We start from the raw sequence: 24305 nt of genomic DNA, 5'->3' as shown, positions 1-24305 counted from the left end.
GGCTTCTCACTTTCCTTTCAACTTTAAACCCCTAGGCAATGCGAAGAGCCATCTCCAGGAACACTGCCATGCTCGTCTGTTCTGCCCCACAGTTTCCGCACGGTGTGATAGATCCTGTCCCTGATGTGGCCAAGGTATGTGCGAGAATGGACTACTAGGCAGGCAGACTGAGATTTTAAAGTAGAATCTAATGGTGCGGTACTTGGCAAAAAGAAGCGATTTTGAGTTTGGATTCTAGCCCAGTGGTGATGAACAGCTCTCATCCGCCCCGTGACAAGCTGCACAGCTCTGCCCAAGCCTCTGAAAGCGACTAGCTTCTGCTGCGGGGGAGGGATAACACAAGGAGGAAGCCTTTGTTTCAACTGGACATTCTGAAGCAGTACTGACATTTTGATTCAGCTCAGGAAATAATCTCCAGTTAGGGCATGGCTGCCAGAGCCCACTGTGCTGCCCCAGAGCCCCCCTCCCTCCTTCCCCGCCCCCAGCCTAAATCAGAGTGCTTCTCATTTCTTGCTGGATTTTGCAGGTGAGTTTGAGGCCCTGCGTATTTAAATATAAAATAGAAACCACATTCAGATGAATTATTTTGAAGGCTAACTACATTTGAAAGACAAGCTTTATTAAAAACGTCAAAAATAGCCAGATTTTTAAAACATGGAAGACAGTACCTAATGCCTTGGGCCTGTATCCCACCATTCCACCCGTGTCTTGCAAAGTTTTTGTTGTAGGGCTATAACTGATATTCTCTATGCTCTTTGGAACTAGCTGGCTGTCAAATACAAAATACCTCTTCATGTGGACGCTTGTCTGGGGGGCTTCCTCATCGTCTTTATGGAGAAAGCCGGATACCCGCTGGAGCAACCATTTGATTTCCGGGTGAAAGGTGTGACCAGCATTTCAGCTGATACTCATAAGGTGAGCGAGGGAAGAGACCACATGTTAATCAAAGTAGACAGTTGATTATTTTGACTGCTCCCAATAAAATAAATCGGTTAAAGCATTAGTTTCCCCCATTAATATAAAATTAAATCTGGCTCTTTGCTCTCACCAAGGCAGCTGATTCGTATGACAAGGGACCAGTGCTAGAGGTGACCAGCAGTAGTGAAAAGGAACCTGTCATCTTTATGTCACAGCTAGGAGAATTTCTGTATCCAGTGAGTGTATGTAACTGGGACATGCTAGTGTAGTGGCCCTTACACAAAGGTTCCCTGAAGCCTTGAGATCCGTGGGGGTGGGGGAGGCGGTGAGGTTGATACACCAGAGTTCCTAAGGGGAGGTATGCTGAAGCTGCAGCCCCCGTGCTCCTGGGGCTCCGGTACCTGCGTGACTGGGGTTTATCACTAGAAGAGTCCTTTTGAAAAAGGGATGAACTTATGTGCTCAGGATGTAATGTTTGGAATGTCCATGCCTGCCACCCCTGGTGGACTGAGGCAAAGTGCCCTTTTTCTTCCTGTCCTCCTTGTGTGGCTTGGGGTAACATCAGTCACATGCTAGCTTCAGTGAGTTAATTAGGAGGGCACACTCGTGAAGTACATAGTTCATTTTAAAGCTGGATTAAGTAGCTTCTAGATCTTGAGCACCATGGTGTTCTTAAGAAGGAAGCAAGATACTAAGCAAAAAAGATGGAAAGGGAGTCAGATCGTGACTCTAGTTGCTCCAAGTGACCTCAGTTCCATCCTGTCCTGGCTTCCAGTGGAAATTTATCTTTGCTTCCATCCTGACATACCACCCTGGGGTACCGTCTTAAATAAGGAAAACTCTATGCTGCATGAGAGGTAGGAAGCAAACCCATTAACTAGACAAGACATTGTTTTTCCTGGGCCTCAGATTCCTCATTCCTAAAATAGAGAATTTAAGCCCCATGAACCCCTCTGAAGTTTCTTATACTCTTTAATAAGCTGGAAATCTTAATGTGAGTGGGAACACAGGGAAACTGACAGGGGGAATCTGCATGACGAGAGCTCTGGGGCAGGTCTGCCGCATGGAACTGTACACTCACCTGTCTGCTTCTCCCCCTCAGTACGGCTACGCCCCCAAGGGCTCTTCAGTGGTGTTGTACTCTGACAAGAAGTACAGGCACTATCAGTTCTTCGTTGACACAGATTGGCAGGGCGGCATCTACGCTTCCCCAACCATCGCGGGCTCACGGCCTGGTGGCATCAGTGCAGCCTGTTGGGCCGCCCTGATGTACTTCGGTGAGAGCGGCTACGTTGAAGCTACCAAGCAGATCATCAAAACCACTCGCTTCCTCAAGTCAGAGTATGTGTGGAAGGTTGGGGGGCTCTGCCGTGTCGCTTGCTTTGTCTGCTTTAGGCTCAAGGCAGCTGCTAGGCCAAGTGCCACAGCTCCAGCCCGTCTGCAGGCCCCGCGGCTTAGGAGTGTGGTGCTGGCCTGGGGGGATGAGCTCCCTTGCCGTGCTGTCACTTGGAGGCCACACCCGGGCTCCATCTGTAGGCCATTTTGTCTCCAAGGATGTCCCTAACAACTGGCAGCTCTTACCAGGTGCTGACGTACAGCTTAATGGTTAAGAGAGTGGTTCTCAAAACTTGAGGTTGAATCCTAATCAGTCACATGGAGGGCTTGTTAAGATGCAGATTGCCGGGCCCCACTCCTAGAATTCTGACTCAGTAGGTCTGGAACAGGAGTCTGAAGATTTGCATTTCTGTAAGTTCCCAGTGGACACTAATGCTGCTGGTCTGAGTCACACTTGGAGAATCGCTGGAGTAAGAGAAGAACTGGAGAGGGGGGAGGGCAGAAGGGGTGGTGAAATCTGGGGTTCAGGCTAGAACCAGCTTGTGTGCTTTGTCTAACACACCTCTTCGTGTGTCGCCTGCCTGGCTCTCCTTGTGTCACCAGGATTGGGGAGGCCTTTTCACGATCTTGAGGGTGAATGAAAGCAGGCAGTAGGCACGGCTCACTTGAAAAAGGCCTGCATATGGTCCTGATACACCCACCTGCTGAGAAGTGCTGTACCATTTCTTGCTTTAGGGATACATGGATGACTTTATTTTTTTTATTTTGTTGCTGCATGCGGGCTTTCTTTAGTTGCGGTGAGTGGGGGCTACTCTTGGTTGCGGTGAGTGGGCTTCTCATTGCAGTGGCTTGTCTTGTGGAGCACGAGCTCTAGGCGTGCGGGCTTCAGTAGTTGTGGCACGTGGGCTCTAGAGCGCAGGCTCAGTAGTTGTGGTGCATGGGCTTAGCTGCTCCGCAGCATGTGGGATCTTCCTGGACCAGGGCTCGAACCTGTGTCCCCTGCATTGGCAGGCGTATTCTTAACCACTGCACCACCAGGGAAGCCCTACATGGATGACTTTTTTTAAAGAGAGATGGATTATTTTTCCAGGATTTACAAAAAAGTACATTGTTTATCCCTCAGATACCCCTGGGGGGCATATCATAACTTGGGAGTTGGGCAGACAGGTCAAGAGCCAACAGTCTTGATTCACTGGATCTAGTGGGGTTTGAGCCTTTAAATATTTTTAATATTTAGGAGCCACTGATCTCAGTCTAGCCACCTTATGAGAAAACTTAAGCCCCCAAAGGTTAGATTTATTATAAGGGAGACATGAGATGACCAGAAGAATGTACGTGCCTGAATTTCCTTTTTGTTCCTTTTGTTTGTTTTAAGACTGGAAAATATCAAAGGCATCTTTGTTTTTGGGAATCCTCAATTGTCAGTCATTGCTCTGGGCTCCCATGATTTTGACATCTACCGACTATTCAACCTGATGAATGCCAAAGGCTGGAGCTTGAACCAGTTGCAGTTCCCACCCAGGTGAGCTTGAAGACTTTCCTTTGCTCCATGACTGCTGAAGGACTTGGGCAGCAAGGTGACCTGAAGTAGACAGAGTGACTGCTAGAGCTCAGCACTTTAGTGGCAACTGTAGTATCTTAGGATGTCTGTCTTGCCATTTGGAGTTATTCAATATCAAGAACAAAGACTGTTAGCTTTAAACTCTGGCAAATTAGGTGGCAGCCTTGAGACGAGTGGTCGGTCATGAGATCGTCTCCCACCGCCCCACACACACACACACTTGCTCTCTTTCTGGGCTCTGTTCTGTCCCATCCGCAGGTGCTCTCATGACCTGAGTAATGGAGGGCCTCTAATCAAGGGCCTGTAATCATTCAGGCCGGCTGCTGTCTCCTTCCATAGGCATTTCTAACCTAATCTTCCAGGATGCCTTTAAGTACACACTCCGCTTCAACAGAGTAGGTCTCCTAGTGTCCTCCATGCAGCCCCCGATCCTTTCATGTGTCGTGCCACTGCCAATCCCATCTGGATTCCGTTTTTTCCTCTTCACAATCCCGCTGTACCCCAATCTCCCTTCAGGGGCAGTCAGTTTCTTCTTTGCCCTGAAGACCTTAGAGACCCCAGCCATATGGCCCTAGCCCCATGAGGGTTTATCACCTAAGGTAAAAGCGTCCTGTGGATTGTCACATGGTTGAAGGAACAGCAGTGGACAGTTTCTGAGGGGAGGGGCAGGACAGAACAGCCAGCTGTATTCATCTTATCAGGGTGGTTCTTGGTCACGCTGAGGGTGTGAAACCCTCATGCCAGCCCACGCTTGACAGCCCTGATGCCCAGGACTAGGAGCGCTTTGACTACACCTGTCACGAGTAACATGAAGAAGCAATCAATAAATTCCTGTATTTGGGGCTGCTTAGTTCAGAACTTTTTTCCCCCCTTTTCCACGATTCGTCTCACTTTGTCTTTCTTCTCCCATAGCATACATTTCTGCATCACGTTGGTACACACCCGTAAGCGAGTAGCGATACAGTTCCTAAAGGACATCCGGGAATCTGTCACTCAAATCATGAAGAATCCGAAAGCAAAGACCACAGGAATGGTAGGGATACTTGGGGTTTTTTCTTCCTGTGGAAGTTTAGGTGGTGTTGGTGGGTTTGAAAGAATCAGATGACCTCCAGTCTGTTCCTGCCTCTGTCCCTTATCCACAAACCTCTTTCCTTATTAGTCGGAACTGATGATCTCTGCTCACCCATTCCCAGGGTTTGTTTTAGTCTCAAATGAGGTATGCTAGATATAATAAGCACCTTGTAAATTTGAAAGTGCTGTACAAAGGCAGGTGGTGGTAATGTCCATTTAAAAAGAAAATTTTGACACGGGAAAGGCAATAAGCCTGTTTCCTCCGGAATTTTCTACACCAAATCCCATAGGACAGTTCTTTAGGCAGATAGGCAGACTGGCAAATACCTGTGAAAAACATCCTATGCCTTTCTGCTAGAATAGTGCCTGGGCTGGGGAGGGGGGCATGGTGGGAGAAGGAGCGCATGACCACAGCGCTGTTTGCTCCGAACCCCTCGTCTCTAATGACACTCTTTGACTGGGTTTGTAGGGTGCGATCTACGGCATGGCCCAGGCTACAGTCGACAGGAACCTGGTGGCAGAATTGTCCTCCGTCTTCTTGGACAGCCTTTTCAGCACAGACACTGTAACGCAGGGCAGCCAGATGAATGGTTCTCCAAAACCCCGCTGAGCTGGGATCCTCCGTGGCCCCGAGGTGCATCTGGCCTTCAGAAGGTGCTCGGGGTGTGGGACAGGCCACGAGGTTTCAACATCTGGTCTTTGCTCCATAGAGCACAACGAAGCAGACCGTGAGACAGCTTGATCCTCAGGATTCTTGTTTCCATCCTTTTGTGGTTTTTAATGTGAAGACTCTAAAGGATTCCAAGATGTAATTATTTTGCCCTTGTTCTAAATGTTACCCTGGGAATTGTTTTAACTATTTCCTTCTCCTCTAACCTCTCTTGCTTTCGGCTTCACTTAATCACGGTGTGGCAGCTCTGACCTGTCCTGACTCCTTAGGGAAGCTGGGCTACAGTTTACGAGATAGGAAAAGGTTTGCTTTGTTACCTCAGGCAGGTGGGCTAGTCAGACGGGAAGTGTTCCATAACCGAGGTTTCCCTCGGTGGGGGTGAGGTCTGCTCTAAGCAGGCTTCTCCAGTCCGCCTCTGTGAGTGCTTAGCTGTCTCAGGGTCCCTTCTGTTGCAGCTTGTGTTGTCTCTTGAGGACACAGCTTGACCAGCCATTGTTCTTGTTATGCGGGGCCGGCGTGGTCCAGCAGATCTGCTCAGTCCACCCAGGCAGGGTCTGGAGCAGTCGTGGGTCCTCGTCTGTGCCTGCAGTTCCCATTTGATACTCGGTTGTCATCATCTTTGAGGAAATTATGCTCCCACTGGTTTGTTCCTGTTTCCATGGACGAGGAAGAGAATCTAGGACCTTCTGGGGCTCTGGCGCTGCCTCTCTGAATTGGCAGTGTGAGAGCACACCTCAACTCTCTCGGGCTGGTGATGATCGGAACCAGGCCCTTTTCTATACTTTTCTGAGGATCAGAGTGGGGTGAGCACCCAAATTCAAATGTGTCACCAGAGTTGGCAGCAGTCCTCGCCTCCCTGCTGCTCTGAGCCGTCAAGCATGTTTGTTTGCCTGAGGGAGCAGCTCAAAGCAGCTTCACAAATTGCCTTGACTTACCCGAGGTGGGTGTCAGGAGCGCATGAGAGAGCCCCCAAGGCAAGGAAAATCTCTCTCCATTCTGTGTTCTTCCTGCCTCTTCCTCCTTTATTCAGCTCCCAAAGGTACGACAGCAGTTAAGCCTCAGGTACTGCAAGCTCCTTGGCCCTGGCTAGGATGAGGTAAACTTTCTGGAATAGGAAGACATGATGGCAAGTGTCAGCTGTGGCCTAGGGCCCGGGATTCCTTCGTAAGACTAGTTGCTCAGGGTGGCGCAGGGACAGGACCCAACCCTGCACCCACTCCCCACCCTCTGCCTGCCACACGGGGCGCTGATCTAGGTTGAGCCAGTGTCCTACTCTCGTGCTGACACACCCTGTGCCTTCTTCCTCAACGGGGACACGCTGCTCCTGACCCGGGCAGAGGGGAGCTGGATCAGTCCTTGAGGCTTTCACCTGGGTAGGGGCAAGTCGGGAGGAACTTTCCTTTGTCCCCCTACCCCTCTCAGGGACTCCTGAATATTCAGCCTCTTCAGGCTGGCCTCCTCTAGCCTTCTTCGCTGGGAACGCCGGCCGGGAGAGCCACGACACCCGGACTTCCCGCCAGCTCCTTGGCACGGCTGTCTGAAGTGTTCTTTAGCTCTGTACTTCCTCCACACTAACTGTGGCCAGCTGGCTGTGTCGTTGCAGGGCTGCTGTGGTGTGTTTCATCCTGTCTTCTGTGGGTTCCAAGGATGGTTCGGGTGTGTTTGTGTTTGTTAGAGGCTGAGATCCTTCGGACGTGAGAGTCACGTTCCCTCTGGTGGCTGAACTGCTGGGCACCTTCTGAGAGAGAGACTGTGCATGAACCGTCCCTGGATCTCCAGTGTGTTCAGGTTGGATAGAGGAAGTCCAGGGGCCCAGAACCACCCGGCAGGCACCACTGTGGTTTGTCAGCTGCTAAAATGGAGAAGCACGTGCCCTGCAGAGTGTGCTGTTGCTTCCGGTGTCTCCCAGGACCTTCCTCTGCGCTGTGACATTGCTTGGGGTGGTGGGGGGTGGCACGATGGTGTTTTCCAAAGGGACCTGCTGTTGCCACTTTAGGTTATGATCACGAGCCTCCATCTGACCCAACACTTGTGGGCTTTCTACTCTGTACACCTGTGCACATGAGTAACAGTCTGGCAGAGGTGGGTGGAATGTCTTGATGATGTCTTGTTGCCAGCAGGTGTCACATCGGCCTCTGTAAAAACTGTACTCATTTCTGGGTTAGAATTAAGTAGTCGCATGAATATACTGCCATGTCACTTTTAACATGACCAGTTTTATACTTGGAAAACGGTACTTGTCTCTTCTAGATCTTTTCTGTCTTTAACCTCCCCCCTTTTCCATCTCAAGGCTCCCTTCCTAATTGCAGCAATAATCTCTTACGAAGCAATTAAGTAATAAAATGTCCCAAATTTTAATCATTGTGGATGACTATATTCATTTGTCTATTTAGGCACACAGGGAAGATACCTACTGGGGTGGTGGTGGCAGCTCCAAACCGGCTGCTGGTGAGAAAGCGCCCCTTTGTGTGGAAATGGTTGTGTGTGACCACTGATACCAGAACCAATTCACAGACATGGACGAGCAGCAGTTCTGCTCAGTTCCAAGCACTTTCCTTGGCAGCTCCACCAGGAGTGGCGGTCACACTTGTTTAAAGGTCTGGAACTCACATCTTCAGTTGCCTGGGGCCAGGGCCTTGTCTTAAGTTTTCAGTCACCTCCCTCGTCCACACCTGCTTACGTCTTACTGATGGATGGAGCCAGCTGGGGGGGGTCCCCACCTGGCTGGGCAGTGTGGATCCATCTCACCAAAGGACACTGATTTCAAGCCCACATTTGGTTTGGGAGCCGATGGAACTCCTCAGATATCTGCACATGTAACCACTGGGCCTCTTGTTCCATTATGAACAGGAAGTGAGAAGTCTTTCTGAAGGGTTATTCAGGCTCTGAAGTTCTGTCCTTCAGGTAACCCAGCTTTTCATTCTGGCTCTCAGCCCATTCACACTTTGCCAGAATCAAGCCAAGGAATACCACCTTTGCCGTATAGTTTCTGCCAAATAACTTGGTTCCCTGGGCCCCTATACTTGCTTTGGGATAAACCCTAGAGAAAAAGGGGCCAGGATATGTTTGGTGAGGAGGCGTGGTCCACCCAAGAAGTGGTGTTTTGATGCTTACAGCTGCTCCTTACAGCTGTGAGCCCCTTTGCCTTCTCTGTGGGTCTTGACAGCAACAAGCTGCTTTTAGCTAGACCCAGTAGTGACAGAAGTAATGACAGAGGCCTAACTTGGTAGCCACCAGCTATAGCCTGTAAGTAGAAGTCAGGTGTTTGAGAGCCTTTTCTTGAGCTGGAGTTGTAATTGCCTTACTTTTTCTTGTGTTTTTTTGGTCTATAATAGCTCCTTAACATCCTCCCCTGTAATTTCAATTATTTGCATTAATTTTAGAATAAACATGTTTATTTCTAGAAAGTGTTGCTTGTGTCTTTGTACCACATCAAGGTGCTTCATATAACTGTAGTGCCCTCTGGGTTGGCGTTTTTCAGTCTTTGATCCATGAGAGTAAGCAGAGGCAGAAAGGTGACATAACAGTCCATACCACCATGTCTAGTGGCTTGTCCCCTGATCCACAGTCATTAGGTCAAAGCACATTTAGAAGAATTTATGTCAGAAGTGAAGCAGATGGGGGAACCACTGTCTGAACCTTGTTGGTCCGACATTAAGCTTTACTGAGAACTTGTTACTAAAAAAGGTTTCGGAGAGAGAGAGATCAAGATGGCAGAATAAAAGGACACGGAGCTCACCTCCTCCCATAAATACATCAAAAATACATGTACATGTGGAACAATTCTCACAGAATACCTACAGGACGCTGGCAGATGATCTCGTACAACCAAAGCTTCAAGAAAGATCACCATATAACTGGGTAGGATGAAAGAAAAAATAAATAGGAATTGGGATGGGACCTGCGCCCCTTGGAGGGAGCTGTGCAAGAGGAAAGGTCTCCTCACCCCGGGAACCCCCTTCACCCGCTGGGAGATCAGCCGGGACAGGGAGCTTCAGCAGCTCAGAGGAGAGAGCAGCCAGCCGGCTTGCAGCAGGCAGCACAGATAAAGACCAGCACAGACAGTCCCGGCCACCTCGTTGCACTCTGCAGCCTAGATGCGCATCTGCTGGAGCATGTGGGGCCGGGTGCTGAAACTTGGGCTTCAGCAGATGGACCCAGGGAGAGGACTGGGGTTGGCTGCACAGAGATAGCCCAAAGGGGCTGGAGTGTGGTCCAGGCTGCAACCAGGGGTGTGCGCAGGACAGAGTATGGGTTGGTCACAGAAGCCCTGTTATTAACATGCACACCAAGAGGGGGGGGGACCTTGCCATAGCAGCCTCATTCTCGGTGCTTACAGTGGGCACGGCACCCCCTCTACAGCTCTGGGGGCATGTGAGTGCTGGCGGGTTACCCATATGCAGAGGCAGGGCTGACATCTGAGGCATATGACTTCAGTGGATTTATGCTGCTGCAGGCAGCTTTGTAACTTCATTGCCTGTGGGACACCTGAGCAGATTACTGGTGCTCCTGTAGCTACGGCGGGTCCGGCATTAGTAGCTGCAGGCTTTGTGGGCCCCGCGCATGCAGCTGCATGGCCGGGGCCTGAGCTGACTCATTAGCTCCCATGGCGGGTCCAGGTGTGCAACTACAGCGGTCCCCATGCCTGACTTTGGCGGATCTGTGCTAGTGGCTTTGTGAGCATGGCGCCTGAGGTACACCTGGTAGATAGCCTGCATTCCCATGGCTGACTCGGGGCCAAGGGCAGTGCCAACAACAGTGTACTTTGTGAGCCCGCACAACAGGTGACAGGCAACGCCACAGAGTGCACTTCCCAGTGGACAGCTCCGGTGGAAGAAGACTCAGTGGCTCCTTTCTCAGCGGGAGTGCTCCAGTCCTGCCTACCTCACACCACAGCTCAGAAATGGATCTGGGGCTTCTTCTCCAACAACTGGGGAGCAGACCCGCCCCAAACAGGACTGTGACAACCACAGAGCAAAGAGGAGGCCCTGCTGAACATCCAGTGAAGGCTCTGGTCACCACAACACCTATCACACCTCCTATAACATCCAGCACACACTGAAGAAAGACATGGCAGGCATCCATACTAAAAAGTCCTCGCACCAAAAATATTAGGCTACACAGGGATGCTCCCACATAAAAACAGCCCTTCAACACCACAGTATATAACTTTCTCTTAAATTCAGAGTCAGAGAAATTTAAGTGAAATGAAAAAGCACAGGAACTACTCCCAATTAAAATTAAGAAAATCCCCTGAAAGAACAAACAATGAAACAGACCTCTACAGACTACTAGACCCCCAGTTCAAGAAGGAGGTAATAAAGATACTGAAAGAATTAAGGAAGGCTATCAATAAATACAAATCACTGTAAAAAGGAACTAGAAACTATAAAGGAGAGACAATTAAAATTACAAAACTCACTTGCCAAGATGAAAGCTAACCTAAAGGCAATAAATAGCAAACTAAATAATGCAGAAGAATGAATAAGTGATCTGGAAGATAGAGTAATGGAAATCACCCAATCAGAATAGCAGACAGACCAAAAAAAAAAAAAAAAAGCAATATATGACATCTATGGGATAATATAAAGCATGTCAATCTACGCACAATAGGAATCCCAGTAGAAGAAGAAAAAGGGGATCGAAAATGTATTAGAAGAACTTATAGCTGAAAATTTCCCAAACCTAAAGAAGGAAACAGATATCCAGGTATAGGAAGCACAGAGGGTCCAAAACAAGATGAACCTGAAGAGAACTACACCAAGACATAATTAGAATGGCAAAAGTGAAAAATAAACGGAGGATTCTAAAGGCAGCAAGAGAAAAACAAGGAATTAATTACAAGTTAACCACCATAAGACTATGAGCTGATTCCGATACAGAAACATTGCAGGCCAGAAGGGAGTGGCAAGATATATTCAAAGTCCTGAAATGGAAAAACCTGCAACCTAGGATACTCTAACCAGCAAGATTATCATTTAGAATAGAAGGAGAGAGAAAGAATTTCTCAGAGAAGAAAAAACTAAAAGAATACAGTAATACTAAAACCTATCCTAAAAGAAATATTGAAAGGTATTCTCTAAATAGAAAAGAAGAATCTATAGGAAAGAGAAAATCACACAATTGGAAAAGAAGTCACTTAAATAAACCAGTACAGAGATTGAGGAAAAAAAAAAATCAAAAGTTTCTGAAAGTGACGATAACCACCTTGAACAGCAAAAGTATAAACGAGATGTAAAAGAGGACGTCAGAATCATAAAGCGTGGGGGAAGAAAGTAAGACAATGTAGATTTTTCTTCTTAGAATATGCTTGAGCCTATATGGCTACCAGTCTAAAGCAAGTAGATACAGTAATGGGTAAACATACTTGAAAACAGGGTAATCACAAAACAAAAACATAGAATAGATTCACAAAAAACGAAGAGAACAAAAAAGCATAATACAAAAGAAAACCATCAGATCACAAAAGGAAAAACAAAAAGAAAAAGAAACAAAGAAGAAATACAAAACCAACAGGAAAACAAGGTTTAAAATGGCAATAAAAAAATATCTTTCCATAATTACCTTAAATGTCAATGGACTAAATGCTCCAATCGAAACATACAGACTGGCAGACTGGATAATAAAACAAGAGTTTACAATATGCTGGCTATAACAGACCCACTTCAGGGTGAAGGACACACATAGATTGAAAGTGAGGGGATCGAAAACAATATTTCATGCAAATGGAAATGACAATAAAGCAGGGGGTAGCAATACTCATATCGGACAAAATAGACTTTAAAGCCAAGGCCATAAAGAAACAAAGAAAAACACTATATAATGATAAAGGGATCAATACAAGAGGAGGATATTACACTCGTTAATGTATATGCACCTATTATAGGAGCACTTAAAATACATAAAACAAATGTTAAGAGACATAAAGGGAGAAACTGATGGGAATATAATAATAGTGGGAGATTTTAACAGCCCACTGACATTAATAAACAGATCTCCTAGATAGAAAATTGATAAGGGAAAAGAGATCCTAAATGACACAACAGAACAGTTAAACTTAATAGATATTTTCAGCATATTACATCCAAAAAACTAGAATACACATTCTATTCAAGTGCACATAGAACATTTTCTAGAACAGGCCACATACTGTCTCACAAAACAAGCCTAAACAAATTTAAGAGTATAGAAATTTGAAGTATCTTTTCTAACCACAATGGCATGAAACTAGAAATCAACCAGAGAGAGAAAGGAAAAGACTTACATGGAGACTATACAACATGCTACTAAAAAACCAATGGGTGAACAATGATATCAAAGAGGAAATTTTTAAAAACCATGAGACAAACAACAATGAAAATTTAACCATACCAAATCTCTGGAACAAAGCAAAAGCAGTCCTAAGAGGGAAGTACAGAGCCATACAAGTCTTCCTAAAAAATAAGGAAAATCTCAAACAACCTAACCTACCACCTAAGAAAATTAGAAAAAGAATAAACAAAACCTAAAGGTAACATAAGAAATGTAATAATAAAGATCAGAGAGAAAATAAAATAGAGATGAATAAAAATTTAAAAATTCAAAAAAACCAAAAGTTGGTTTTTTGAAAGAGTAAACATAATCGACAAACCTCTGGCCAGGAACACCAAGAAGAAAAGAAAGAGGACTTAAGTTAAAAAAATAAGAAATGAAAGAGAAGGAGAAACAAACTTCTGAGTTGTTTTGTCTCCTTTGCTGCACAGGCTATTATCGCCAGTCAGTGCATTGTGATGCACAAGGGCTAGGGTGAAATGGGAATTTCTCTTTTAGGAAACAGGAAATAAGTTACAAAGAATAGAATTCTCATCCAGTGAAAGGAGATGGTCTCTCTCTGGGCAGCAGTGTTGACTAAATGCAGAGAACCTGGAAATTTATTCAGGAGTTTTGGAAACTCTAAACAAAAAAAAAATCACTGAGGGGCTTCCCTAGTGGCGCAGTGGTTAAGAATCTGCCTGCCAATGCAGGGGACACTGGTTCAAGCCCTGGCCTGGGAAGATCCCACATGCCGCGGAGCAACTAAGCCCATGTGCAACAACTACTGAGCCTGCGCTCTACAGCTCACGTGCCACAACTACTGAGCCTGTGTGCCACAACTACTGAAGCCCGTGCGCCTAGAACACGTGCTCTGCAACCAGAGAAGCCACCGCTATGAGAAGCCCACGCACCGCAATGAAGAGTAGCCCCCACTCGCCGCAACCAGAGAAAGCCCACGCACAGCAACAAAGACCCAACACAGCACACACACACACACAAAAATCACTGAACATCATGAGGATTCTCAAATTCTATCCAGAATTGAAACCAGCCGTGCGGCTGACAGGGTCTTGGTGCTCCGGTCGGGTGTCAGGCCTGTGCCTCTGAGGTGGGAGAGCCGAGTTCAGGATACTGGTCCACCAGAGACCTCCCGGCTCCACGTAATATCAAACAGCGAAAGCTCTCCCAGAGATCTCCATCTCAATGCTAACATCCAGATCCACTCAACAACCAGCAAGCTACGGTGTTGGACACCCCATGCCAAACAACTAGCAAGGCAGGAACACAACCCCACCCATTAGAAGAGAGGCCGCCTAAAATCATAATAAGGTAACAGACACCCCAAAACACACCACCGGACGCGGTCCTGCCCACCAGAAAGACAAGATCCAGCCTCATCCACCAGAACACAGGCACTAGTCCCCTCCACCAGGAAGCCTACACAACCCACTGACCCAACCTTACCCACTGGGGGCAGACACCAAAAACAACAGGAACTACGAACCTGCAGCCTGTGAAAAGGAGACCCCAAACACAGTAAGTTAAGCAAAATGAGAAGACAGAGAAATACACAGCAGATGAAGGAGCAAGGTAAAAACCCACCAGACCAAACAAATGAAGAGGAAATAGGCAGTCTACCTGAAAAAGAATTCAGTGATAATAGTAAAGATGATCCAAAATCTTGGAAATAGAATGGAGAAAATACAAGAAACGTTTAACAAGGACCTAGAAGATTTAAAGAGCAAACAAACAATGACGAACAACACAATAAATGAAATTAAAATTTCTCTAGAAGGAATCAATAGCAGAATAACTGAGGCAGAAGAACGGATAAGTGACCTGGAAGATAAAATAGTGGAAATAAGCACTGCACAGCAAAATAAAGAAAAAAGAGTGAAAAGAATTAAGGACAGTCTCAGAGACCTCTGGGACAACATTAAGCGCACCAGCATTTGATTATAGGGGTCCCAGAAGAAGAAGAGAAAACGGAAGGGACTGAGAAAATATTTGAAGAGATTATAGTTGAAAACTTCCCTGATATGGGAAAGGGAATAGTCAATCAAGTCCAGGAAGCACAGAGAGTCCCATACAGGATAAATCCAAGGAGAAACACACCAAGACACATATTAATCAAACTAACAAAAATTAAATACAAAGAAAAAAATATTAAAAACAGCAAGGGAAAAACAACAAATAACATACAAGGGAATCCCCATAAGGTTAACAGCTGATCTTTCAGCAGAAACTCTGCAAGCCAAAAGAGAGTGGCAGGACATACTTAAAGTGATGAAAGGGAAAAACAACCAAGATTGCTCTACCCAGCAAGGATCTCATTCAGATTCGACAGAGAAATTAAAAACCTTTACAGACAAGCAAAAGCTAAGAGAATTCAGCACCACCAAACCATCTTTACAACAAATACTAAAGGAACTTCTCTAGGCAGGAAACACAAGAGAAGGAAAAGACCTACAATAACAAACCCAAAACAATTAAGAAAATGGTAATAGGAAAATACATATCAATAACTGCCTTAAATGTAAATGGATTAAATGCTCCAACCAAAAGACACAGGCTTGCTGAATGGATACAAAAACAAGACCCATCTATATGCTGTCTACAAGAGACCCACTTCAGACCTAGGGACACATGCACACTGAAAGTGAGGAGTTGGAAAAAGATATTCCATGCAAATGGAAATCAAAAGAAAGCCAGAGTAGCAATTCTCATATCAGACAAAATAGACTTTAAAATAAAGACTATTACAAGAGACAAAGAAGGACACAAGATAATGATCAAGGGATCAATCCAAGAAGATATAACAATTGTAAATATTTATGCACCCAACATAGGAGCACCTCAATACATAAGGCAAATGCTAACAGCCATAAAAGGGGAAATCAACAGTAACACAATCATAGTAGGGGACTTTAACACCCCACTTTCACCAATGGACAGATCATCCAAAATGTAAATAAATAAAGAAACACAAGCTTTAAATGATACATTAAACAAGATGGACTTAATTGATATTTATAGGACATTCCATCCAAAAACAGCAGATTACACTTTCTTCTCAAGCGTGCACAGAACATTCTCCAGGATAGATCATAACTTGGGTCACAAATCAAGCCTCAGTAAATTTAAGAAAATTGAAGTCATATCAAGCATCTTTTCTGACCACAACACTATGAGATTACAAATCAATTACAGGGAAAAAAACGTAAAAAACACAAACACATGGAGGTTAAACAATACGTTACTAAATAACCAAGAGATCACTGAAGAAATCAAAGAGGAAATCAAAAAATACCTAGAGACAAATGATAATGAAAACACGATGATCCAAAACCTATGGGATGCAGCAAAGCAGTTCTAAGAGGGAAGTTTATACCTATACAAGCCTACCTCAAGAAACAAGAAAAATCTCAAATAAACAATCTAACCTTACACATAAAGGAACTAGAGAAAGAAGAACAAACAAAACCCAAAGTTAGCAGAAGGAAAGAAATCATAAAGATCAGATCAGAAATAAGTGAAAAAGAAATGAGGGAAACAATAGTAAAGATACTTAAAACTAAAAGCTGGTTGAGGGGCTTCCCTGGTGGCGCAGTGGTTGAGAATCTGCCTGCTAATGCAGGGGACACGGGTTCGAGCCCTGGTCTGGGAAGATCCCACATGCTGCGGAGCAGCTAGGCCCGTGAGCCACAATTACTGAGCCTGCGCGTCTGGAGCCTGTGCTCCGCAACAAGAGAGGCCGCGATAGTGAGAGGCCCGCGCACCGCGATGAAGAGAGGCCCCCGCTTGCCACAACTGGAGAAAGCCCTCGCACAGAAACGAAGACCCAACACAGCCATAAATAAATTAAAAAAAAAAAAAAAAAAAAAAAAGCTGGTTGAGAAGATAAACAAAATTGATAAACCATTAGCCAGACTCAAGAAAAAAAGGGAGAAGACTCAAATCAATAGAATTAGAAATGAAAAAGGAGAAGTAACAACTGACACTGCAAATATACAAAGGATCAGGAGAGATTACTACAAGCAACTATATGCCAATAAAAGACAACCTGGAAGAAATGGACAAATTCTTAGAAAAGCACAACCTTCCGAGACTGAACCAGGAAGAAACAGAAAATATAAGCAGACCAATCACAAGCACTGAAATTGAAACTGTGATTAAAAATCTTCCAACAAACAAAAGTCCAGGACCAGATGGCTTCACAGGTGAATTCTATCAAACATTTAGAGAAGAGCTAACACCCATCCTTCTCAAACTCTTCCAAAAAATTGTAAAGGAAGGAACATTCCCAAACTCATTCTATGAGGCTACCATCACCCTGATACCAAAACCAGACAAAGACACTACAAAAAAAGAAAATTACAGACCAATATCACTGATGAACATAGATGCAAAAATCTGCAACAAAATACTAGCAAACAGAATCCAACAACACATTAAAAGGATCATACACCACGATCAAGTGGGATTTATCCCAGGGATGCAAGGATTCTTCAATATATGCAAATCAATTAATGTGATACACCACATTAACAAATTGAAGAATAAAAACAATATGATCATCTCAATAGATGCAGAAAAAGCTTTTGACAGAATTCAACACCCATTTACAATAAAAATCCTCCAGAAAGCGGGCATAGAGGGAAAGTACCTCAACATAATAAAGGCCATATATGACAAACCCACAGCAAGCATCATTCTCAATGGTGAAAAACTGAAAGCATTTCCACTAAGATCAGGAACAAGACAAGGATGGCCACTCTCGCCACTATTATTCAGCATAGATTTGGAAGTTCTAGCCACGGCAATCAGAGAAGAAAAAGAAATAAAAGGAATACAAATTGGAAAAGAAAAAGTAAAGCTGTCACTGTTTGCAGATGACATGATACTATATATAGAGAATCCTAAAGATGCCACCAGAAAACTACTAGAACTAATCAATGAAGTTGGTAAAGTTGCAGGATATAAAATTAAGGCACAGAAATCTCCTGCATTCCTGTACACTAATGATGAAAAATCTGAAAGAGAAATTAAGGAAACACTCCCATTTACCACTGCAACAAAAAGAATAAAATACCTAGGAATACACCTATCTAGGGAGACAAAAGACCTGTATGCAGAAAACTATAAGACACTGATGAAAGAAATTAAAGATGATACCAACAGATGGAGAGATATACCATGTTCTTGGATTGGAAGAATCAACATTGTGAAAATGAGTATACTACCCAAAGCAATCTACAGATTCAATGCAATCCCTATCAAATTACCAATGGCATTTTTTTTTTTTACAGAACTAGAACAAAAAATCTTAAAATTTCTATGGAGACACAAAAGACCCCGAATAGGCAAAGTAGTATTGAGGGAGAAAAACGGAGCTGGAGGAATCAGACTCCCTGACTTCAGACTATACTACAAAGCTACAGTAATCAAGACAATATGGTACTGGCACAAAAACAGAAATATAGATCAATGGAACAGGATAGAAAGCCCAGAGATAAACCCACGCACCTACGGTCAGCTAATCTATGACAAAGGAGGCAAGGACATACAATGGAGAAAAGACAGTCTCTTCAATAAGTGGTGCTGGGAAAACTGGACAGCTACATGTAAAAGAATGAAATTAGAACACTCCCTAACACCAAACACAAAAATAAACTCAAAATGGATTAGAGACCTAAATGTAAGACCGGACACTATAAAACTCTTAGAGAAAACACAGGAAGAACACTCTTTGACATAAACCACAGCAAGATCTTTTTTGATCCATCTCCTAAAGTAATGGAAATAAAAACAAAAATAAACAAATGGGACCTAATGAAACTTCAAAGCTTTTGCAAAGCAAAGGAAACTACAAACAACATGAATAGAGAACCCTCAGAATGGGAAAAAATATTTGCAAACGAATCAATGGACAAAGGATTAATCTCCAAAATATATTAACAGGTCATGCAGCTCAGTATTACAAAAAACAAACAACCCAATCAAAAAATGGGCAGAAGACCTAAATAGACTTTTCTCCAAAGAGGACATACAGATGGCCAAGAAGCACATGAAAAGCTGCTCAACATCACCAATTATTAGAGAAATGCAAATCAAAACTACAGTGAGGTATCACCTCACACCAGTTAGAATGGGCATCATCAGAAAATCTACAAACAACAAATGCTGGAGAGAGTGTGGAGAAAAGGGAACCCTCTTGCACTGTTGGTGGGAATGTAAATTGATACAGCCACTATGGAGAACAGTATGGAGGTTCCTTAAAAAAGTAAAAATAGAATTACCATATGACCCAGCAATCCCACTACTGGGCATATACCCAAAGAAAACCATAATTCAAAAAGAAACATGCACCCCAAACTTCACTGCAGCACTATTTACAACAGCCAGGTCATGGAAGCAACCTAAATGCCCATCAACAGATGAATGGAAAAAGAAGATGTGGTACATATATACAATGGAATATTACTCAGCCATAAAACGGAATGAAATTGGGTCATTTGTAGAGACGTGGATGAATCCAGAGACTGTCATACAGAGTGAAGTAAGTCAGAAAGAGAAAAACAAATATTGCATATTAACGCATGTATGTGGAACCCAGAAAAATGGTGCAGATGAACCAGCTGGCAGGGCAGAAATTGAGACACAGATGTAGAGAACAAACGTATGGACACCAAGGGGGGAAAGCAGTGGTGGGTGGTGGTGGTGGTGTGATGAACTGGGAGATGGAGACTGACATGTATACAATGATGTATATAAAATGGATGACTAATAAGAACCTGTATAAAAAAAGAATATTCAAAAATTCAAAAAAAAAATCTTCCAACAAACAAAAGCCCAGGACCAGATGGCTTCACAGGCAAATTCTATCAAACCTTTAGAGAAGAGTTAACACCTATCCTTCTCAAACTCTTCCAAAATATAGCAGAGGGAGGAACACTCCCAAACTCATTCTACAAGGCCACCATCACCCTGATACCAAAACCAGACAAAGATGTCACAAAAAAAGAAAACTACAGGCCAATATCACTGATGAACACAGATGCAAAATCCTCAACAAAATACTAACAAACAGAATCCAACAGCACATTAAAAGGATCATGCACCAGGGCTTCCCTGGTGGCGCAGTGGTTGAGAATCCGCCTGCCAATGCAGGGGACACGGGTTCGAGCCCTGGTCTGGGAAGGTCCCACATGCCGCGGAGCAAGTGGGCCCGTGAGCCACAACTACTGAGCCTGCGCGTCTGGAGCCTGTGCCCCGCAACAGGAGAGGCCGCCATAGTGAGAGGCCTGCACACCGCAATGAAGAGTGGCCCCCGCTTGCCGCAACTAGAGAAAGCCCTCGCACAGAAACGAAGACCCAACACAGCCAAAAATAAATAAATAAAATTAAAAAAAAAAAAAGGATCATGCACCATGATCAAGTGGGGTTTATCCCAGGAATGCAAGGATTCTTCAATATAGGCAAATCAATCAATGTGATAAATCATATTAAGAAGTTGAAGGATAAAAACCATATGATTATCTCAATAGATGCAGAAAAAGCTTTTGACAAAATTCAACACCCATTTATGATAAAAACCCTCCAGAAAGTAGGCAAAGAGGTAACTTACCTCAACATAATAAAGGCCATACATGACAAACGCACAGCCAACATCATTCTCAATGGTGAAAAACTGAATTCATTTCCACTAAGATCAGGAACAAGACAAGGCTGTCCACTCTCGCTGCTATTATTCAACATAGTTTTGGAAGTTTTAGCCACAACAATCAGAGAAGAAAAAGAAATAAAAGGAATCCAAATTGGAAAAGAAGAAGAAAAGCTGTCACTGTTTGAAGATGACATGATACTATACATAGAGAATCCTAAAGATGCTACCAGAAAACCACTAGAGCTAATCAATGAATTTGGTAAAGTAGCAGGATACAAAATTAATGCACAGAAATCTCTTGCATTCCTATACACTAATGATGAAAAATCTGAAAGAGAAATTAAGGAAACACTCCCATTTACCACTGCAACAAAAAGAATAAAATACCTAGGAATAAACCTACCTAAGGAGACAAAAGACCTGTATGGAGAAAACTATAAGACACTGATGAAAGAAATTAAAGATGATAGAAACAGATGGAGAGATATACCATGTTCTTGGACTGGAAGTATCAACATTGTGAAAATGACTCTACTACCCAAAGCAATCTACAGATTCAATGCAATCCCTATCAAACTACCAGCGGCATTTTTCACAGAGCTAGAGCAAAATATTTCACAATTTGTATGGAAACACAAAAGACCCCGAATAGCCAAAGCAATCTTGAGAACAAAAAAACGGAGCTGGAGGAATCAGGCTCACTGACTTCAGACTATACTACAAAGCTACAGTAATCAAGACAGTATGGTACTGGCACAAAAACAGAAATACCGATTAATGGAACAGGATAGAAAGCCCAGAGATAAACCCACACACATATGGTCACCTTATCTTTGATAAAGGAGGCAAGAATATACAATGGAGAAAAGAGAGCCTCTTCAATAAGTGGTGCTGGGAAAACTGGACTGCTACATGTAAAAGAATGAAATTAGAACACTCCCTGACACCATACACAAAAATAAACTCAAAATGGATCAAAGACCTAAATGTAAGGTCAGACACTATAAAACTCTTAGAGGAAAACATAGGCAGAACACTCTATGACATAAATCACAGCAAGATCCTTTTTGACCCACCTCCTAGAGAAATGGAAATAAAAACAAAAATAAACAAATGGGACCTAATGAAACTTAAAAGCTATTGCACAGGAAAGGTAACCATAAACAAGACGAAAAGACAACCCTCAGAATCGGAGAAAATACTTGCAAATGAAGCAACTGACAAAGGATTAATCTCCAAGATTTACAAGCAGCTCATGCAGCTCAATATCAAAAGAACAAACAACCCAATCCAAAAATGGGCAGAAGACCTAAATAGACATTTCTCCAAAGAAGATATACAGATTGCCATCAAACACATGAAAGGATGCTCAATATCACTAATCATTAGAGAAATGCAAATCAAAACTACAATGAGGTATCACCTCACACCGGTCAGAACGGCCAGCATCAAAAAATCTACAAACAATAAATGCTGGAGAGGGTGTGGAGAAAAGGGAACCCTCTTGCACTGTTGGTGGGAATGTAGCTGATACAGCCACTATGGAGAACAGTATGGAGGTTCCTTAAAAAACTAAAAATAAAACTACCATACAACCCAGCAATCCCACTACTGGGCATATACCCTGAGAAAACCATAATTCAAAAAGATTCATGTACCACAATGTTCACTGCAGCTCTATTTACAATAGCCAGGACATGGAAGCAACCTAAGTGTCCATCGACAGATGAATGGATAAAGAAGATGTGGCACATATATACAATGGAATATTACTCAGCCATAAAAAGAAACGAAATTGAGTTATTTGTAGTGAGGTAGATGGACCTACAGTCTGTCATACAGAGTGAAGTTAGAAAGAGAAAAACAAATACTGTATGCTAACACATATATATGGAATCCAAAACAAAAAACAAAAACGGTTCTGAAGAACCTAGGGGCAGGACAGGAATAAAGATGCAGACGTAGAGAATGGACTTGAAGACACGGGGAGGGGGAAAGGTAAGCTGGGACGAAGTGAGAGAGTGGCATGGACTTATATACACTACCAAATATAAAAAAAGATAGCTAGTTGGAAGCAGACGCATAGCACAGGGAGATCAGTTTGGTGCTTTGTGTCCACGTAGAGGGGTGGGATAGGGAGGGTGGGAGGGAGACCCAAGAGGGAGGAGATATGGGGATATATATATATATATATATATATATATATATATATATATATATATATTATATATATATATATATGTATGTATGTATGTATAGCTGATTCACTTTTTTATAAAGCAGAAACTAACACATCATTGTAAAGCAATTTTACTCCAATAAAGATGTTTAAAAAAAAGAGGAGAAATAATAACCGATAACTGCAGAAATACAAACAACCATAACACAATACTGTGAACAATTATAACCCAACAAACTGCACAACCTAGAAGAAATGGAAAAGTTTGTAGAAAATTACTGTCCACCACAATTCAATAAATAAGAAAGATATAATTTACAGACTGACCACTAAAAGTGAAATTGATATGTAATAAAAAAAAAGCTTACTGTGAACAAAAGAGCAATACAAGATGTCTTCACTGGGAAATTACACCAAACATACAAAGAACTTATACCAATCCTTCTGAAACTCTTACAAAAGACTGAAGAGGATATAACACTCCCAAAATCATTCGGTGAAGGGACCATCACCCTGATATAAAAAAAAGACAAAGACACTAGCAAAAAGAAAATTATAGGCCAATATCTCTAATGAATATACATATAAAAATTCTCAACAGAATATTAGCAAAACAAATCCAACAACACATTAGAAAGACCATAGACCAAGTTAAATGTGGCTTCATCCCAGGCTCAGAAGGATGGTACAACATATGCAAATCAATCAGATGGCATGATACTAAACACAGAAAATCCAGAAAACTATTAGAGTTAATCAATGAATTTAGTAAAGTTGCAGGATACAAAATTAATACACAGGAATCTGTTAGGTTCCTATACACTAACAATGAAAAATCAGAAAGAGAAATTCTAGAAACAATCCCATTAACCACTGCATCAGAAAGAATAAAATACCTAGGAATAAATCTACCTAAGGAGGTGAAAGATCTGTATGCAGAAAACTATAAAATACTGATGAAAGAAATCAAAGATGACACAAATAGATGGAGAGATATACCATGTTTTTGGATTGGAAGAATCAATATTGTGAAAATGACTGTACTACCCAAAGCAACCTATGGATTCAATGCAATCCCTATCAAATTACCAATGGCATTTTTCACTAGAAAAAAAATTTTTACAATTTGTATGGAAATACAAAAGACCCCGAATAGCCAAAGCACTCTTGAGAAAGAATAAAGGAGCTGGAGGAATCAGGCTATTCTGACTGATTTCAGACTGACTTCAGACTATACTACAAAGCTACAGTAATCAAGACAGTACGGTACTGGCACAAAAACAGTAATACAGATCAATAGAACAGGATACATAGCCCAGAAACAATCATTTAATGTCAATTAATTACATACTTACAGTCAATTAATCTGCAACAAAGGAAGCAAGAATGTACAATGGAGAAAGGACAACCTCTTCAATAAGGGTTCTGGGAAAACTGGACAGCTACATGTAAAAGAATGAAATTAGAACACTCCCTAATACCATACACAAATATAAACTCAAAATGGATTAAATAGCTAACTGTAAGGCCAGACACTATAAAACTCTTAGAGGAAAAAACAGGCGAAACACTCCTTGATATAAATCACAGCAAGATCTTTTTTGACCCACCT

General features: G+C 43.1%; 1 protein-coding gene across 8 annotated transcripts in view; it reads left to right on the top strand.

The window, feature by feature from the left end:
• SGPL1 (sphingosine-1-phosphate lyase 1) overlaps nucleotides 1-7913 on the top strand; it is a 110685-nt gene extending 102772 nt beyond the window's left edge. For all 8 annotated transcript variants that reach the window (XM_057530638.1, XM_057530640.1, XM_057530637.1 and 5 more), the window contains 6 exons: nucleotides 36-134; nucleotides 766-915; nucleotides 2021-2259; nucleotides 3629-3775; nucleotides 4727-4847; nucleotides 5355-7913. In XM_057530638.1, the coding sequence (XP_057386621.1) occupies nucleotides 36-134; nucleotides 766-915; nucleotides 2021-2259; nucleotides 3629-3775; nucleotides 4727-4847; nucleotides 5355-5495 (897 nt within the window). In that variant the 3' untranslated portion in view covers nucleotides 5496-7913. The remainder of the gene's footprint in view (nucleotides 1-35; nucleotides 135-765; nucleotides 916-2020; nucleotides 2260-3628; nucleotides 3776-4726; nucleotides 4848-5354) is intronic.
• The last annotated feature ends 16392 nt before the right edge of the window (nucleotides 7914-24305 follow it).

The sequence above is a fragment of the Balaenoptera acutorostrata genome, chromosome 16 (genome assembly GCF_949987535.1).
Source record: "Balaenoptera acutorostrata chromosome 16, mBalAcu1.1, whole genome shotgun sequence".
NCBI lineage: Eukaryota > Metazoa > Chordata > Mammalia > Artiodactyla > Balaenopteridae > Balaenoptera > Balaenoptera acutorostrata.
Note: the sequence above shows the minus strand (reverse complement) of the source record. Positions and strands in the feature narration are given on the sequence as shown.